Below are 20,452 nucleotides of genomic sequence, written 5' to 3' on the forward strand. Positions count from 1 at the left end.
GGGGGGGGGGTAGAGTAGGGTGGGGGCAGAGGAAGAGGGAGAAACACATTCCCTGCTGAGCAGGGAGCCCAGTGGAGGGCTGGATCCCAGGACTCTGAGAGCATGACCTGAGCTGAAGGCAGAAAGCAGACGCTAACTGACTGAGCCACCAAGGCACCCTCCCCACAACCCTGGCCAAGGAATTTTGGAATGTACATTTAAAAAGTCCTGGTGCTTCTACCTTGGTCTTTTAACTTTCCTCCTGACGTCCTAAGAGGAGCAGAGCACCACGAAGCCAAATGGAAGTGTTACTCTCTGTTCAGAAAAAAAGATTCACAACAGCCCTGTTTAGGTTTTGAAAAGGAATGAAAGTTTTATTATTATTGTAGAAACTTAATAGAAACAGAAGAGGGAAGGAATCTATACATGGATGAAGGTAGTAGTAGGCAATAAATGAGAATAAGGCAAAATTACATCACATCGGGTACTTAGAACATCCAGCCCCAGTAGCTGGGGGAGCCCCATGGAAATAGCCGGGCTGGAGTCCCGTTGGAGAGGCCTGGGTAGAGCGTCCTCTCCTTAGGTGAGGCTTCCAACTGACTGTCCCCATAACGGCCATATTTATAGGGCGAATGACGGGGTTTGAAGTTAAACGTTGTTGGCTTACATGCAGTTTGGAGTGAGTTGCATTTCTATGTTAACTTGTTTTATATTTTCAAGGAGCCTGGGCTATGTGTTCTGCCTCCCCTTCCAGATTCCATTCCAGGGGGCCAGCCCAGCCTGGAGCAGGAGGGGATGAGAGACAAGATTTGTAGAACAGAACAGAACAGAAGGGCCAATTCTAGGGGCACCTGGGTGGCTCAGTCATTAAGCGTCTGCCTTTGGCTCAGGGCATGATCCCGGCATTACGGGATAGAACCCCACATCAGGCTCCTCCGCTATGAGCCTGGTTCTTCCTCTCCCACTCCCCCTGCTTGTGTTCCCTCTCTCGCTGGCTGTCTCTCTCTGTCAAATAAATAAAATCTTTAAAAAAAAAAAAAAAGGGCCAATTCTGATCTGGAGACCAGCTAATATATTTCAGACATCAGGGTCCCAAGGTTATTCATATAGCATGAGTCTCAAAAACATTAGCCTGCCTGTGTATGTGCAGGTCTTAGGTGGTCAGTTATGTGGGACAAATCACAGAAACATCTATCTATATAGAACACCCTCCTTTCATGGTTTTAAGCTCACACTCTTATATGTGAAATTGTTCGTTTAAAATGTGAAGATACAGGCTGCCTGGGCGGCTCAGTCAGTTAAGCATCCGACTGTGGATTTCAGCTCAGGTCGTCATCTCAGGGTTGTGAGATTGAGCCTGAGTTGGGCTCTGCAGTTGACATGGAGTCTGCTTAAGATTCTCTCTCTCGGGGCGCCTGGGTGGCACAGTGGTTAAGCGTCTGCCTTCGGCTCAGGGCGTGATCCCGGCGTTACAGGATCGAGCCCCACATCAGGCTCCTCCGCTATGAGCCTGCTTCTTCCTCTCCCACTCCCCCTGCTTGTGTTCCCTTTCTCACTGGCTGTCTCTATCTCTGTCAAATAAATAAATAAAATCTTAAAAAAAAAAAAAAAGATTCCCTCTCTCTCTCTCTGTCTCTCTCTGCCCCCCCCGCAATGTGTAGATACCAAACACCTATGATATTTCATTAAAACTTAGTATTAATATGGAAACATATCAGNTTGTGTTCCCTTTCTCACTGGCTGTCTCTATCTCTGTCAAATAAATAAATAAAATCTTTAAAAAAAAAAAAAGATTCCCTCTCTCTCTCTCTGTCTCTCTCTGCCCCCCCTGCAATGTGTAGATACCAAACACCTATGATATTTCATTAAAACTTAGTATTAATATGGAAGCATATCAGACTTTTTATACTGAGTTATACCTGTGTTTTAGTTCAGGGAAGAGTGGTTTGACTTAGGGTTACATATGACATGTGGTAGCCGTAGCAGTGAAGTATGTATAGAAGATAATACATTGATTAATTCCCTTCATTAAAAAAAGAATAAGCATATTTTTTTTTTAAAGAGTAAGCATATAAACAGCCCTCAAAATTATTGAAATCTTGGAAGAACTACTTATCTGTTGTGTTTGCCTTGGGCCTTGCTTCCTGTCTTAGTCATTTTTACTTTCTGTAAATTCTGGGAACCCAAGTTGTGATACTTTTAGCATTTACATCCAGAATGTAAGATCACATTTTTAAAAATGGAAGGCATTTTTGCTATTTGAAGTTTAGCAAATTCACTTTAAAGCAAGGCTGGTCTTGCAGACTGGTCTGTCGTCATAGAAGTAGATGAGGCAGTAGTGCTCTTTCGGAGGGCTTGAGATAGTATTATACGTGATTTACACATTTAACTCATTCAATCCTCATAGCAATCTTACGAGGTAATTTTATCAATGAGAAAACAGAAGCACAAGACATTGGGTGACTTGGCTAAGGTTATCCTACACAATAGAATCACTGATTTTATTGCCTCTGTATTTATTTATTTATTTATTTATTTATTTTTAAAGATTTTATTTATTTATTTGACAGAGATAGAGACAGCCAGTGAGAGAGGGAACACAAGCAGGGGGAGTGGGAGAGGAAGAACCAGGCTCATAGCGGAGGAGCCTGATGTGGGGCTCGATCCCGTAATGCCGGGATCACGCCCTGAGCCCAAGGCAGACGCCCAACCGCTGTGCCACCCAGGCGCCCCTATTGCCTCTGTATTTAAAGGGGGTATATCTATATATTTTCTCGTTCCCTTGAAAAAAAAGTTATTAGAGCAAATATTTAAAACTTTGATTTGATTTTTACTAGTGGTCGGTTTAGAACACTATTACTCTAAGGATGAATATATCTTTTTTATTTATCATAATTATGTAGGGTTTTTTTTATTTTTTAAGATTATATTTTTAAGTAATCTCTACACCCAACATGGGGCTCAAACTCACAACCCCCAGATCAAGAGTCGAGTGCTCTACCAACTGAACCAGCCAGGTGCCCCACTTATGTAGGTTTTTAAAAGATGTTTTTTTACCAGACAAAATTAAGACTTAAAGAATTATGCATCTCTAAAGGCTAATTGGTAGATCTTTTTTTAGTGTATTTGAGGTTCACCTCCCACAGCAGTCAAAATTTGTCAACTGTGAGCTTCTAGACAATCTCCTTTTATTTGTTTGACTCTTTAAAATTTTATGGTTAAGAAAATTACTTCTTGGGACACCTGGGTGGTTCAGTTGGTTAAGCGGCTGTCTTTGGCTCAGATCATGATCCCAGAGTCCTGGGATTGAGCCCCACATTGGACTCCTTGCAGTGGGGAACCCGCTTCTCCCTCTGCCCGCAGTTTTCCCTGCTCGTGCTCTGTCTCTCTCTCTCTGACAAATAAATAAATAAAATCTTTAAAAAAGAAAGAAAGAAAATTACTTCTTGGGTAACATGAAAATTAACTAGTAAAAAATGAAATCGTATACTGGGTTTTAAAAACTTGATTTCTCCAGTTTCTCCAGAGGAGGGCGCTTAGTGTTTATAGTTTAAAATGTTAGTTTTGTTTTTCCTTAATTGTAGATTGGGAGTCCTCCTCTTGATCCTACTGAGCATTTTCTTCCTGAAGAAGAGAAACTTGCTGAACAAGAGAGATCAAAAAGGTGAGTAGGTACAGAAACCCACTCTCATGGCAATTCCACATAGCATAGATAAGATGATTGTTCCAAAAAGTATAGTGTTTTCTCTTTTGACACACTCCTAAAGTTATAGAATGTGGATTCTGACATGGATTTAAAAACGTCCATTTGCCACTTACTAGATATGTGACCCTGTTCAAACGTGAGGCTCCGTTTTCCGTATCTGTCAGACAGATACAATAGCCATACACAACTCAAAAGGTTGGTGGGAGGACCAAGCTATATTAAAGTTCCTTATAAATTGTAAACCATTATACAAACATTCACTTTTTCTTCATAGATTTGAGAAGGTTTATACTCATAACCTCTATTACCTGGCTCAAGTCTACCAGCATATGGAAATGTTCGAGAAGGCTGCTCACTACTGTCACAGTACCCTAAAACGCCAGCTTGAGCACAATGCCTACCATCCTCTAGAGTGGGCTATTAATGCTGCGACCTTGTCGCAATTTTACATCAATAAGGTAAGCTTCTCAAATAGTTGTCTAACAAAGTTACTGCTAGTGTGTATAAAAATAGAACCAGGAGTACCTTGAAAATGGCATCTTTTAGAAACAGGTAGCTTGTATTTTATGATGTAAACTGGACAGAAAAATGCAGCCCAGTTTGCCAGTATACTAGACTTTTGTAGCTTTTTGTTGCATTAATCCTTTTGAATCGTAAGGTGCTGAATTTTGTCATTGTCTTACATGCTGCTAGCCCCTAAAATTACGTGTTGGTTACCTAGACCATTTCTTTTCTGATACAGAACACTACCAATTTATTCTAGTGAAATGTTACCTTAAATTGCAGAGTTTATCTTATAGCTACAGCTTTATCTTTGTGCAGTGGTAATCTGGTAGCTATGAGGATTTGTCCGAGGAAGTTGACTGTTAAATGTGGGCTTCGATAAAAGCATGTGATGCATTTCAGTTATTCTTTAGAATGAACTCGTCCATGGTAATTATGCTCTTTTGGAAATGTCTCTGCTCAGTTCCAGAGTTGTAGCTCTTTATGGTACACTTCTGGAAGATTACACAGGAAAAAACTTGAGCTTCTCAATTTATCATAGTTATTCAGAATCACGTTGGTATATTTTTAATTGACCTATTTATTCCTTTAGTCCCTAAAAGTTTTAATGCTAAAACCCTTTTCAGCCACCTTTCCAAGCCAGAGTTTCTATTAATCCTCAGTAAGATACTCAACAATAGAAACTACTTTTATTTGTATTTCTAATTCACTCTGAAATTTTGATAATTCTTTGCTCATCAGAGTTCCTTCTTTCAGTCTCTCTGGTTACCTGCTGCCATATCCTTACTGGGCCTTTATCCTTTCTAGCTTTTTGTTAGTGCTGGTTCTGTAAATGCGCCCTATGTTTAAAGTATTGTCCCACAGAATTTCATTCAGAAAAGCTATTAGCAGGCGAGAAAGGGCTGTGGTGGCTGCAGCATCGCTTCTAGGACTTTGGTCTAAGATCAAGCGTGTAAGTAACGCTGTCGCGTCTGTTGGAGCATCCAGTTCAGCCTGACTCTCATGAATCCATTCCATCGTGCTCATCTTCACAAGTGTTAGTTACCTGGTGCCTCTGCTTGTGGTGCCTTTTTTTAGGGCTTCCAAAGGCCCCTTACTTGTTTTGTTTAGCAACTTTAAAGCCACTTAGTCTCTGTGATTTTAATTAACACTTAAAACTCCATCGATACTAATAGTACTAAGATATCTAGATACTAATTTAAAGTGTAATAAAAAATTTAAAGTTGTTAAGCATTGCTTATGTGGAGCATGCAGTAATTTTCATGAGTACCTCCCCCACCCTGTGCCTTTTTTTTTTTAAACCAAAATGTTTTATAAGTTTTTGTTACAACTAGCTGAGTTACATTGCAAACAGAGATTTGAACCATTTTCTTTAAAACAATGCAATTGTCATTTATATCATTCTCATCTTCATGTGGTTCCAGTGATGAGGTTTTGCTACTTGATGTGTCCCTACCTGGCAGGTGCTAAGGTCCCACATTTACCAGCCACCTAGAGGGCACAGGGCACTCACTGTTGTAGCAGTGGTTGCTTACAGGGAACCAGTCTGAGCAAAGCTCAATGATAATGATGGGTAAGGGATCGTAGAGGGACAGTTAAAGCTTCTGATACATTTAGTGCTAAGATTTTAAAGTCATTGCCAACCACGAAAAATCTCCTCAATGAAGTGAGGTATTATTAATATGAACTAGACATTGAGTTAATGAGGGTGGCTTCCAACTAAAAGTTGGACTTTGACTTTGTATTTTTGCTGGGTTGGTCCTGTGACTTAACATGATAAACGCAAAGTGTTTATATTAACAAGGAGATCTTCTCCAAGAGTTTGAGGACTTTACCATGTCCAAATTTGAATTAGGGAAGTCTTTGAGTGTGTTGGTAAAGCAAGTCCATAAAGTTCATCTGTGGAAATCTGTTAACTTCAAAACTTAGTGGGAATCCTCGTTCATTATATGTAAATGCCCCAAATTCTAGAAGACAGGAATCTCTTCCTGTCTCTTCCTATCCATATTTACCCTTTTTGCCTTTGAAGTAGGATATATAGAGAGATCTCTAAACCTCAGAAAATTAAATCTTCAAGCCCTCTGACAGGGGACACATTTATCCCGCGTGGCATTTTGGCTATGTGGACCGAACCTAAGGTCTGTCTGAAGCACGCTGAGTCTAGGAGAATAGTCATACTTGAATTATACTTAATGATAACTTGAGGAGAGCAGTTGTCTCTCAGCCAGTTAGTCAGCAGTTGTCTCTCAGCCAGTTAAGATTATTATTAAGAGTTTGGGGGTATTCTTATTTTAATCTTTGAGGTAGCTTTTTAACCAGAGAATACATGTTACATACCTTCTTAATGTTCAGCAACCATACAGGGTCTCCTTAGTGGTTTTTACCTAATTTTATAGCTTTTCTCATCTTAGAAGACTTTATGTAAGTGTTAATTGCAAATAAGGCTGGGTGATAATTGCACTTATTCTTGTTTATTTCCTCAACAGCTATGTTTTATGGAGGCCAGGCACTGTTTATCTGCTGCTAATGTCATTTTTGGCCAAACTGGAAAGATCTCAACAGAAGACAGTAAGTTCATATGTGCATGTTTTATTACACAGCTTTTAAAATGCATTTTGAAATCATTTTAAATTTTAGAAAATTCAAGAACAGAACAGAGAACTACTGTAGCCCTTCTCAATTCACAGACTTTTAATAATTGCCTCATTTGCAATCACGTTTTTTTTTCTTCAGAAGCATTTGAGAGAAGATTGGATACATTAGGCTCCTTTACCCCTTTAATACTTTAGTGTATATTTCCTAAGAATATTTTCTTACATAATCATAGAACAGGAAATGTAACATTGATACAATTCTCTCATCTATAATGCATATTTCCTTTTTTTTTAATGATTCTTTTTATTATGTTAGTCACCATACAGTACATCCCCGGATTCCGATGGAAAGTTCGATGCTTCATTAGTTGCGTATAATACCCAGTGCACCATATAATGCGTATTTCTGTTTCATTAATTATCCCCGTAATGTCCTTTCTAGTACTAGAGTATCCAATTCATGATTTCATACTGCATTTAATTCTCACACCTCTTTACTGTCCTTTAATCTGGAACAGTTCTCCAGCCATTCTTTCTCTTTCATCATGTAGACATTTTTGAAAAATATAAGCCAGTTGTTACATTAGATTTCCATCAATTGATGTCTCCTTAAGCTAAGAATCAGATGACACATTTTTGGTTGGAATACTGCATAAGTGATGTGTCCAAATGTCTAGTTTAATTATAGTGTTTTATTTAGTCTTAAAAATCACAGTTAACATGTATATTTGAGAAAATCAAAACCACAGTGAGCTATCTTCTCATATTTGTGAGAATGGCTTTAATGAAAAAGATAAGAAATAACAAGTGTTGGTGAGGATGTGAAGAAAAGGGAATCCTCACGCGCTGTTTGTGGGAATGTAAATTGGTACAACCACTGTGGAAAACAATGTGGAGGTTCCTCAAAAAATTAAAAATAGAAATAACATACAGTTCAGTAATTCCACTTCTGGGTATTTACCCAGAGAAAAAGAAAACACTAATTCAAAAAGATACATGCACCCCGTGTTTATTACAGTATTATTCACAGTCTCCAAGAAACAAAAACAACTTAAGTGTCCGTTGATGGATGAGTAGATAAAGAAAATATGGTGTATATGTACAATGGATTATTATTCAGAAAAAAAAGAGAAAAAACCTTTTTTAGCAGAAGGTATAAACTTGCAGTTATAATTCAGTTGTGGGATGTAATGCGCAGCATGGTGATTATAGTTAATACTGTATTGCGTATTTGAACATTGCTAAGAGGGTATATCTTTGAACTGTGTATGGTCATGAATATTAACTAGACTTACTGTGATGATCATTTTATAATATATACAGATATCAAATCATTATGTTGTGCATATGAAACTAATATATAGTTGATCCTTGAATAATGTGTGGGGGAGGTTAGGGGTGCCTATCCCCTGTGTAGTTAAAAATCCATGGATGGGGCGCCTGGGTGGCACAGCGGTTAAGCGTCTGCCTTCGGCTCAGGGCGTGATCCCGGCGTTATGGGATCAAGCCCCACATCAGGCTCCTCTGCTGTGAGCCTGCTTCTTTCTCTCCCACTCCCCCTGCTTGTGTTCCCTCTCTCGCTGGCTGTCTCTATCTCTGTCAAATAAATAAATAAAATCTTTAAAAAAAAAAATCCATGTATAAATTTTGGCTCCCCAAAACTTAATTACTAAGCTTACTGTGGACTAGATGCCTTACCATAATAAACAACACATATTTTGTATGTTGTATGTCTTAATACTCTATTCTGACAATGAAATAAGCCAGATAAAAGAAAGTGTTAGGAAAATCATAAGGAAGAGAAAATACATTTACATGGGGCGCCTGGATGGCTCATTTGGTTAAGTGTCTACCTTTGGCTCAGGTCATGATCCCAGGGTCATGGGATCAAGCCCAGTGTTGGGCTCCCCACTCAGCAGGGAGTCTGCTTGAGAGTCTCTCCCTCTCACTCTGCCCCTCTCCCTGCTTGCACCTGCGCACTCTCTCTCTAAATAAATAAATAAATAAATAAATCTTATTATTTTTTTTTAAAGATTTATTTATTTGAGAGGGAGAAAGAGCAAGAGAGTGAGAGCAGGAGCAGAGTGAGGGGCAGAGGGAGAAGCAGACTCCCCACTGAGCAGGGGGCCCAATGCGGGGCTCAATCCCAGGACCTTGAGATCATGACTTGAGCTGAAGGCAGACGCTTAACGGACTGAGCCACCCAGGCACGCCAAGAGAAAGAATCTTAAGCAGGCTCCACGCTCAGCTGCGGGGCTTGATCTCATGACCCTGAGATCATGACCTGAGCTAAAATCAAGAGTTGGTCACTTAACCGACTGAGCCAGCCAAGCTTCCCGACACTGTTTCTTAACAGAGACCACAGCCTGGGTAAGGTGATAAAAGCAAATGTTTAAACAATTAAGGTGAAACTGCTTTCAACTAACTCCCAAGGATCCATGTATAGATACGAATTAGAGAATTCCTATCTTAATTATAGATACTCTAAGGTTCACACAGGTTTTTAGACTGGATTTTATTAATCCAGTTTGATTAATAATGAACATCTACATACCAGATCCTGTCCTCAGTCTTTGTGGACATTATCTCATTAAATGCCCATGGCTACATTATCAGACTGTCACTGTTACTATCTATACATGACAAATGGAGACACTGAAGCTCAGACAGGTTGAACAACTGGCCCAGTGTCACACAGATAAGGGGCAGGGCTGGCATTCAAACCCAATAACCACTGATCTGACCCTTCCCTACCCCGTCTCTGACCTCTGCTGGTAGGGGACTCAACAAACTTGGAGGCTTAGAAATAAGGACAGGTAAAATCAAACTCACAGTATTAAGTTTGGGAACAAGTCTGTGAACATCATGATAATGGACATTAGTTTCTGCTAAGATGCTTGAAATACCTAAGGCATGCATTCTCTCTCTCTCTTTAAGTAAGCACTACGCCCAGTGTGGAGCTTGAACTCATGACCCTGAGATCAGGAGTGGCATGCTGTACTGACTGAGCCAGCCAGGTGCCCCAAGGCAAGGCATGCATTCTTAGTAGGGCTGAAAATTATTTCTTGGAAAGGGGGGGGGAAGGTTCGCTATTACAGTGGTTTGGAGGGGAGAAAAAATGAAATCTTGCCATTTATGATAACTGAGGGCATTACGCTAAGTAAAATAAATCAGAAAGACAAATACCATATGGTATCACTTATATGTGGAATCTAAAAAAACAAAACAAGAAAACCAAACTCCTAGATACAGAGAACAGATTGGTGGTTACCAATGTGGGGGTTGGGTGTGAAGGGAGTCAAAGTGTACGAACTTTCAGTTATTGACTGTAGTTAATAATACTGTGTCGCATATTTGAAATTTGCTAAGAATAGGTCTTAACAGTTCTTATCACAAAAAAAGAATTTTGTAACTATGCTTGATGATAGACATTAACTAGACTTATTGTGATCATTTCACAATACATACAAATAGCAAATCATTATGTTGTACACCTGAAACTAATATAATGTTATATGTCGATTATATTTCAAAAAAACATATTTGAGTCATTTAACAGGTTTTGTCACAAATTTCTTTATCATTGTGAATCAGAAGAATAGAGACTATGAAGAGTTAAGGAAATATACATTAATGAATTAAATAATTGGTTTTTCCCTTTTTTCGGTTGTTAGTTGTAGATTGGTTGGAATCTAAAAGGCACTCATCCAAAAAAATTTATAAACTAAACTAGTGAGTTATCATTTTTACTCTTTAAAATAGAAAGCTAATGGGACGCCTAGGTGGCTCAGTCGGTTAAGCATCTGCTTTTGGCTCCGGTCATGATCTCGGGTCCTGGGATCAAGCCCCACATTGGGCTCCGTGCTCAGTGGGGAGTCTGCTTCTCCCTCTCCTCCCCACTCATGCTCTCTCTCGCTATCTCTGTCTCTCTCTCTCAAATAAATAAAATCTTAAAAAAAAAAGAAAGAAATGAAATAGAAAGCTAAAAAAATGACTGCCCACTGCTTTCATTGAGCAGCCCCATATATTGTTGGTTAGAGTACTTGTTCAAAGTAATATGGCAGTATATATTAGGAACATTTAAATGGTGTAAACTTTGACCTTTCTCCTTCTAGGAGTCTGTCCTAAGGAAAGAATCCAAAATCTGCACAGATTTATGCACAGAGATCTTTTTCTTTAAACTTGTCTTTTATAGAAGAAGTGGAAACAGCAGAATTAGAATGGTTATATAAAGCAGGGAACATCTATTTAATTGTATATAATGCTGTACTTAAAAATGTTAAAGAGTTGATAATGATATGGGTAAAGTGTTAGTGGTATAATATATAAAGAAAAACCTATATTCAAAATTGAGTATATATGTTGTGACCCTAGTTTTTACCGACAGATAACACATAAGAAAAAACTAGAAAGAAATCTACAAAAATAATAGCAGTGAGTGCCTCTAGGTGGTAGGAATTTTGGGTGGGTTTTTCCCTACTGCTTCAGTGAGAATCTATTACTCTTAAATTCAGGAAAAAGTGCTATAAAAAGAACATGGTACACAAAGAAAATTGCGATTGTGACCGTTAACTAAGACAAATAACGTTGTGTGATTTTAGCTACTGAAGCTGAAGGAGATGTACCAGAGCTTTATCATCAAAGAAAAGGAGAAATAGCAAGATGCTGGATCAAGTATTGTTTGACTCTCCTGCAGAATGCCCAGCTTTCCATGCAGGTAAAGTAGTCAGAACTTGCCTTTTCTTTCTTAAAGAAGCAGGATGGAAGTAAAAGCTTAAAATGGGAATTATGCTCGTTGGGCTCGCTACATGTCTATTATGCAAGGCATGCAGAATGCTCTCAAATATTTCTTGCTCTCCCATCTCTGCCTTTTAGAATCTTACTTGTTTAAGGTCCATCTCAAATACCACTTCTTCCTTATAGACTTTCCTTTGGATAGAATATAAATTCCTTGAGCGGTGGGGGCTACATCATATTCATAGTGTATCATTATCTCCAGGCACAGTAGGGTCTCAGTATATTAATTGTTCAGTGTGTAATTCTTCATAGCCTACAGATATCATTTCCTTTCTTTAAACCGCATAGAACTTTCCTTGCCTGTCCTAAATCACTTAGATTTTGCTTTATATTATCTGTTCACATTCTTATCTTTTCCCTTCACCTCTTTAGACTATAAGCAATCTAACCATTATATACTTTATACAGTATATATATTTATATTTATTTTGTAACCATATATATCTGGAAATAGCCCTGCCAGTTTATAGTTGTATGTTTGTGGCAATTTACTTAATCTCTCTTTGTCTCAATTTTCTCACAAAAGAGATGGAAATGATAATGGTATTTGCCTAATAATGTTGTTGTCAGAGTTAAATTAAAATATATGCAGAGGGCTCAGAAAAGTGCCCTAGACCTACTAAGTCTTCCGTAAATGTTCATGGTCATCATCATCATTACTAATCCATACTGAATCCTAGTTTCTAACCACTAAGGAGGAAAGTAAATCATTTGGATGCAGTATACTAAACATAGATACATAGAAAACTTTCCTGGAGAAGTTATGCTTTTTTTTCTTTTTATGCATGCATACATTAAAATACAGTAATTTTTACTAGTGATAATATAGAACCTATGAAACTACTAAAAAAAAATAAAACCAAATAAATCACAAAACCCCAGAAGCACGTATCATGCAAGGACGAGAGCATTTTAGAAGTAGAGGGTAAAGGTGAGGCGTATTTGGAAAAGAAAGGAAGCAGGGAGAACTAGGGGGTTTTATGTCTAGAGAAGCTGGAGCCAGGAAAAGCTGTCAGCTTTCTTCTGCGCAGAAAGTAGCCGGGAAAGATAAAGCTACTAACTAACGTAAATAAGCAAGCAGCCGGGAAGCAAGTAAGTAAATAAGATTTGGGGGACTTAGGGCTTGCATTTGCAGTAATTGTGCCAAGCAAACTACACTGTCTGACTCATACCCTTCACTTAGTTGATGTTTTCCAGATTGAGCACCAGAACTTACCACCTGATGACTTGAAACTACCTTCAATAGTTGCCTGCCCTTAAATTACTCAGATTTTTCTTAATCTGACTTTGTTACTTTAATTTCATACTTTGATTATCTGTTTACCTGAAAAGCCTTCTTCAATTCAAGCTTAAGAAACCTACACACATTTATTTGAGCTCTATGCTAGTCATGGTCCTAGGAGGAAGAAGAGTAGACTTGGGGTTTTACTTCATGTAAAAGTGCAACTTTGGTAAGTTCCACAAAGGGAGAGATACATGCTGGAGGACATACAGGAGGAAGTAACATGTGAAGGACGCTCTGGGAATGAGTAAGAATTAGGTAGACTGGAGAAAAGAAGGCTCAGCATTCCAGCGAGCTGAAGCAGTATGTTCTGGGGCACAGGGAGCATGGTATTAGATGGGATGGAACAAAGGCCTGTGGGAGCGGAGTGGGAGAGCACCTGATGTAAGATAGAGTTAGAAAGGGGCTGAAACAAGCAGGGCCTTCGAGGACTGGAAGGCTTGATGGGTTTTGGAACAATCGCTTAGGTGGCAGAATGGAGAATGAACTGAGGGGAAGCAACAGTAGAGGAGGGAGATTAGTTCGAAGACCACTGGAACAGTCCAGGTGGGATGTGAAGGGAGCTTGGTCTAGGATGTGGCAGAAGAGATGGAAGAGGAAAGAATGGATTCCAGAGGTATTTGGGAAGCAAAATGTAGAAGACTTGGTGATAGATTAAAAGTGCAGGGTAAAGGGGAGAGGGGAGGGACATCTCAAGGATGGTTCCTAGGTTGTTGGCTGTCCAGACTGATGGAGGCCTCTTCACTAAAACAGCACTAGCGTAGGAAACAGCTGAAGAGGAAGAGGAGTTCACTGTGGACATTCTACAGACGAGGAGCCCTTGAGTGTCCTTAGAGCAGAGCTCATACAGGGAGCCGTGGTTATGGATCTGGAGCTTGAGAAAAGGTGTGGGCTCTCGCTGGGTGTTTGTGAGTCATCCTCCCATGGCTGACAGTTGCCGCCGTGGGTATGGACACAATCACCTGTAGGGCAGTGCAGTTCAGTAGAAACAGAAAACCAGGGGCGCCTGGGTGGCACAGCGGTTAAGCGTCTGCCTTCGGCTCAGGGCATGGTCCCGGCGTTCTGGGATCGAGCCCCACATCACTCCTCTGCTGTGAGCCTGCTTCTTCCTCTCCCGCTCCCCCTGCTTGTGTCCCCTCTCTCACTGGCTGTCTCTATCTCTGTCAAATAAATAAATAAGATCTTTAAAAAAAGAAAAAAAAATAGAAAACCAGCCATGTATCTAATTTTTAATTTTCTAATGGCCACATTAGAAAAGGAAAAAGGGTGAATTAACTTTATACTTTTTAAACCCAGATTATATTTTTTTAAAATTGTCATCAATTTTAAAATATTAATATCAAAATATTAATTAGTATTTTAAAATAAAATATCAGTATTAAAGAGATTTAAAATTATTTCTGAATTAAATCTTAGAAATTGGGTGTATATGTTGTAAATACAGCCCACATCTCGGTTTGAACTTGCTGCATTTCCGGTGCCCAGGAGTCACCCACGTGGCCAGTGGCTCGTGTTTTGAACAGTGCAGATCTGGAGCCGGTGTTGAGTGGCAGGAAGAAAAGGCTTAGGAGTGAAGCATAGAGGGAGCTGATGTTCAGTTTTATTGGCCAGGAAGAGGAAGATGAGCTTAGTCTTTTTATTTATTTATTTATTTATTTATTTATTTATTTATTTATTTATTTTTAAGATTTATTTATTTGAGAGAGGGAGCAGGAGTGTGAATGGGAGAAGGGGCAGAGGGAGAAAGAGAGAGAATCTCAAGCAGACTTTGTGCTGAGTGAGGAGCCTGCCACAGGGCTTGATCCCAGGACCCATGAGATCATGACCTCAGCTGAAACCAAGAGTAGGACGCTTAACCAACTGAGCCACCCAGGCACCCTGAGCTTAGTCTATTTTTTAAACCATTTTACCTTTCTTTTTTCTTTTTCTTTTTCTTTTTCTTTTCTTTTCTTTTTCTTTTTTTTTTTTTTTTTTGCCCTGAGAGGTAGGGGGAGATAACTTTGATGGTAGATTTAACTGTGTCTTCACTTTAGTGTCTTTGAGACCTAGGACATTTCTCTGTATTTCACTAAATAACTTCTAGCATAAACATCACATCATTAATCTTAATGGCATCTCTGTGCAATATTTTTAGGATGCAGATTACAGTCTTACTCTAATATTAAGCTACTAATATTATATATATTACATGTGTATAATGTTTCACAATCTCTAATGTTCTTTCATATGCAATTATCTTACCTGAAGGAGCAACTATAAATGAGTTTTAGTTCCCCAAATAGGAAAGTCATATATAAGCAGCTTATTTGATTTAAATACCTTTTCCTATTTCTTACATTTTTAATACAATTGAAATATAGTTAGAAGAAAGAAGTTTTAAAAGATGTGTAAGATTATGGAACCTCCATAAACCCAGCTGAGAAAGAGGGCTTTCTTTTCTCTCCTCTTAAGTTTGCCATAATGTTATTGGACAGCAGGAGATCACTGTCCCACCTCACCATAATTTACTTTTTTCTTTCAGGACAACATAGGAGAGCTCGACCTTGATAAACAATCTGAACTTAGAGCTTTAAGGAAAAAAGAACTAGATGAGGAAGAAAGGGTGAGGAAAAAAGCTGTGCAGTTTGGAACCGGTGAGCTGTGTGATGCCATCTCTGCAGTGGAAGAGAAAGTGAGCTATCTGAGACCTTTAGATTTTGAAGAAGCCAGAGAACTTTTCTTACTGGGTCAACACTATGTCTTTGAGGCAAAAGAGTTCTTTCAGATTGATGGTTATGTCACTGACCATATCGAAGTTGTCCAAGACCACAGTGCTCTGTTTAAGGTGCTTGCCTTCTTTGAAACCGATATGGAGAGACGGTGCAAGATGCATAAACGTAGAATAGCCATGCTAGAGCCCCTCATCGTGGACCTGAATCCGCAGTATTACCTGTTGGTCAACAGGCAGATTCAGTTTGAGATTGCACATGCATACTATGATATGATGGATTTGAAGGTTGCCATTGCTGACAAGCTGAGGGACCCCGATTCACACATTGTAAAAAAAATAAATAATCTCAATAAGTCAGCGTTGAAGTACTACCAGCTCTTCTTAGACTCCCTGAGAGACCCAAATAAAGTCTTTCCTGAGCATATAGGGGAAGATGTTCTTCGCCCTGCCATGTTAGCTAAGTTTCGAGTTGCCCGTCTCTATGGCAAAATCATCACTGCAGATCCCAAGAAAGAGCTAGAAAATTTGGCAACATCATTGGAACATTACAAATTTATTGTTGATTACTGTGAAAAGCACCCTGAGGCTGCCCAGGAAATAGAAGTTGAGTTAGAACTTAGTAAAGAGATGGTGAGTCTTCTTCCAACAAAAATGGAGAGATTCAGAACCAAGATGGCCTTGACTTAATAATCCTTGTTTTTAATGAAAGAAAATGTGCAATATTGAGGAGAGTTTTTCCCCTTAGTCGAACAGGCCCCATTCCATTGTGATGTTTACCTTTATAGCCAGATGAGTGCAGTTTGAACTCGACATAACAGACCAGTTTTTCTTTGCTAGGACCTTAATCAACATAAAGATAATTTATACCTAATTATGTAAATTGCCTTGTTAAGGTGACATGTGATTGGTATGTTCGATTGCTTGTTTCCTATTTAAGTAGAAACCTTTCCTGCCTCGGTTTCTAAAGGCAGGTTCTTTGTTGGCTTAGTACTTGATAGAGTTGTTAAGAGGAACAGTTCTGGAGTTACGTACCTGGTAGACAAGCCTGTTAATTGAGAAGTAACTTCCTGTAATTCTTCTTCCCAAAATACTTACTTTCCTAATTCCCAGAGAAATCGCTCCTTTTCTGAAAACATCAAAAAACTAAGTTATGTTGTCGTAAAGTACTGTAAAGTAGTTTGTCTCATTTATAGAGGAAAAGGGCTTGTTGGAAAGAAGATAAATTGACTTGTTTCACTAATAAAAGCTTCCACTTACTCTTTTGTTTTCTTGTAAGAATTAGTTTTATTTTTGACTCCTCAAAGATATTACTCTACTTGAAGCCAGAGAGAAATATTTCTTTGGCATCATTGCACGGTTAAAAAACATTAAAACTTCATTCATTGAAGAAGTATTTGAGATAGTCTCTGTGCCAGAAAAATCTTATTGGCTGAGTTTCTTTCTTTTCTTTCTTTTTTTTAATAGATTTTATTTATTCATTTGAGAGCGAGAGAGAGAGAGAGAGAGCACAAAGAGGGGGAGGGGCACGGGGAGAGGGAGAAACAGGCTTCCTGCTGAGCAGGGAGCCTGATGTGGGGCTCAATCCCAGGACCCCGGGATCATGACCTGAGCTGAAGGCAGGTGCTTAACCGACTGAGCCACCCAGGCGCCCCTGACTCAGTTTCTTATGAGAGCATTTTGGTATATTTATAAACCTTGAAGCACTGCTGAAAAAGGATATGTAATTCAGAATAACATAGTTAATATATGTTAGTCATTTCAAGAAATGAAGAATTGAAATGGAATCCCTATGAAGCACAAAAGTCAAGATCAGTTGTGAGATTCGATACAGAAGATAGCTCCGTATGTTGGCTTGCCTATTAATTTGCTTCAGAAAGCCTAGGACTCAGTCGACTCTAAGATTCTGTAACATATATATGTGATAAACATCTTGCTTTTCCTGTGAGATCAATTTTTCAGGAAAAAAACCCTGAGTATAACAGCAATGTATAACTCACTCAGTATTTAATATTGATTATTAAATGTCTACTGTGGGTCAGGTACTGTTCTCACTTTTTTTTTTTAAGATTTTATTTATTTATTTGACAGAGAAAGCAAGAGAGCACAAGCAGGGGGAACAGTAGAGGGAGAGGGAGAAACAGGCTCCCCACCCAGCAGGGAGCTGGATGTGGGGCTCGACCCCAGGACCCTGGGATCATGACCTGAGCTGAAGGCAGATGCTTAACTGACTGAGCCACCCAGGCGCCCCTGTTCTCACTTTTCTAAGCATAAAGGACACCGTGATGAACAGGATCGACAAGGTCCTGCTCTCGTGAAGCAAGAGGACAAATGAGCAAAGTGATTTCAGGTCACGAGTGCTGTCAAGGAAGGAAGCAGAGTGATACGGTGAACATTAAGGGGGCACCTGATTTGGCTATAGTGATCTGGAGAGACCTCTAAAAATGTAGGTGACCTTGAGAACTAAATGGGGGAAAAAGGCAGTAAAGATGCTTTGGTAGAATATTCCAGAGAGTGCTAGGCACTCAGGCTGGAACAAGTTTAGGAAGGAATTAGGCATTTGAGAGATAGGAGAGGCCAGTGTGGCTGCAGCAGACGAGGGCTGTGGAAGGGGATGGAGTCGGGCAGGGATAGCGAGTCCAGATGGAGAAGGCTTTGTAGAGAAGGAGAAGGAGTTTGAATTTTATTCTAGGTACAGTGGGAAGCCTTTGTAGAATTTTAAAAGGAGAGTGGCATGATCTGATTGGCATTTTTAAGAAACCACTCTGGCTCCTAGGGGGAGAATAGATTGGAAGGGGAAGGGGCAGGCAGTGGAGGGGTAGGGAACAGGGAGACAAGCTAAGTTCCATTAAGATTAACCCGAGTGGTTTGGACTAGAGTGATAGAGTAGGGATGGAGAGGAGTGGGTAAATTCAGTATGTGCTTTGCAAATAGAATGACAGGACATGCTAAAGGATTAAATGGAAGGCATGAGGGGAAAAGAAAAGTCAGGAACCATTGTAAGTTGGCGTGTGCAGGAGAAACGTGTTGCGATGAGGGAATAAGGGGTTAGAATGAAGAGTTCTGTTTAGGTCATACTGTGTTCAGGGTATTAAGATGCTTGAGATGAAGTAATTTTTAATAAGTCCCCTAATCTGACTCTAAAAGGACAGTGAAGAGGATCAACATGGGAGGGAGGGTTCTTGGGGATAGTGATACGACTCTGAATCTCAGCTACTCTCATTTCTTCAACTCTTTCGAAAACTGATTCTAGAACAAATCTCCCTGTTACAGGCCTTTCTTGATGTAGCCATTTTGCTGCCAACCAATTCAATTTCATAACTTCATTTATCTAGTCATTCATTATTCATTTTTAATTTATTTTTAATTTTTATTTTTTTTTAAGATTTTTAAAAATTTTTTTATTTATTTATTTGACAGAGATAGAGACAGCCAGTGAGAGAGGGAACACAAGCAGGGGGAGTGGGAGGAAGAAGCAGGCTCACAGCGGAGGAGCCCGATGTGGGGCTCGATCCCACAACGCCGGGATCACGCCCTGAGCCGAAGGCAGACGCTTAACCGCTGTGCCACCCAGGCGCCCCTATTTTTAATTTTTAAAAAAGATTTTATTTATTTATTTGAGAGAGAGTGAGTAAGCACAAGCAGGGGGAGTGGCAGAGGGAGAGGGAGAAGCAGGGTCCCCACTAGCAAGGAGCCCAATGTGGGGCTCCATCCCAGGACTCTGAGATCATGACCTGAGCCAAAGGCAGACGCTTAACTGACTGAGCCACCCAGGTGCCCAGTGGGGTTTTTGACACACAAGTCCTTTGCAGTTGTCTTTTCAGTCTTGCTAGCTGTAGACAACTAATAAGATGAAGACATCATTCACTGACTTGTTCAATAAGTGTATACTGAATGTCTGCTCTCAGAAGCCCACACATTACCTGTCAGTCCTCAACAGTCATCTGAGAAGAACACTGAGAAGAACAATTTATATATGAATTTTAGGGTTTTCCTAACAGGGTAGGTTATGTTTTGGGGAAATCCTACTTATTAAGCACAGGTTTGTTTGCTTTTCTTTAATTCCAGGATCCTTGATATACAGTGTTACATTAGTTTCAGGTGTACAATATAGTGATTTGGTAATTCTGTACATTACTCAGTGCTCCTCAGAATAAGTGTGCTGTAAATCCCCTTCACGTATTTTACCCCTCCTTCCACACACCTGCCCTTACCCCTCCCTTCACACACCTGCCCTCTGGCAACCATCAGTTTGTTCTCTAGAGTTAAGTCTGTTTCTTGGTTTGTCTCTTTTTTGTTTGCTTGTTTTGTTTCATACATGCCACGTATGAATGAAATTGTATGGCACCGGTCCTTCTCTGACCGCCTTATTCTACTCGGCATTATACTCCCCAGATCCATTCATGCTGTTGAATGAGCCCGATGTGGGGCTCGATCCCAAGACCCTGGGATCATGACCTGAGCCAAAGGTAAACACTTAAAGACTGAGCCACCCAGGCGCCCCTCTTTTCAAATTCTTTGTGTAAATATCCAGCAGTGGAATAAGTGGCTCATATCATAATTCAATTTTTAATTTTTTGAGGAACTTCCATACAGTTTTCCACAGTGGCTGCACCAGTTTGCATTCCCAGCGGTGCAAGAGGGTTCCTTTTTATCCACATCCTTGGCAACACTTGTTTCTTGAGTTTGAGTTTCAGCCATTCTTTTTTTTTAAGATTTTATTTATTTATTTGATGGACAGCGAGAGGGAACACAAGTAGGGGGAGTGGGAGAGGGAGAAGCGGGCTCCCTGCTGAGGAGGGAGCCCAATGTGGGGCTCAATCCCAGGTCCCCAGGATCATGACCCGAGCTGAAGGCAGATGCTTAGTGACTGAGACACCTGG

At 39.8% G+C, this 20,452-nt stretch overlaps 1 protein-coding gene across 1 annotated transcript in view; it reads left to right on the forward strand.

Annotated features, from left to right (window-relative positions):
• The window catches only part of KIFBP (kinesin family binding protein), a 34,548-nt gene extending 17,701 nt beyond the window's left edge, over positions 1–16,847 (forward strand). The window contains exons 3-7 of the mRNA XM_002913731.4: positions 3,564–3,643; positions 3,960–4,143; positions 6,676–6,757; positions 11,385–11,500; positions 15,384–16,847. Of these exons, the coding sequence (XP_002913777.1) occupies positions 3,564–3,643; positions 3,960–4,143; positions 6,676–6,757; positions 11,385–11,500; positions 15,384–16,259 (1,338 nt within the window). The 3' untranslated portion in view covers positions 16,260–16,847. The remainder of the gene's footprint in view (positions 1–3,563; positions 3,644–3,959; positions 4,144–6,675; positions 6,758–11,384; positions 11,501–15,383) is intronic.
• The last annotated feature ends 3,605 nt before the right edge of the window (positions 16,848–20,452 follow it).

This window comes from Ailuropoda melanoleuca, chromosome 6, assembly GCF_002007445.2.
Source record: "Ailuropoda melanoleuca isolate Jingjing chromosome 6, ASM200744v2, whole genome shotgun sequence".
NCBI lineage: Eukaryota > Metazoa > Chordata > Mammalia > Carnivora > Ursidae > Ailuropoda > Ailuropoda melanoleuca.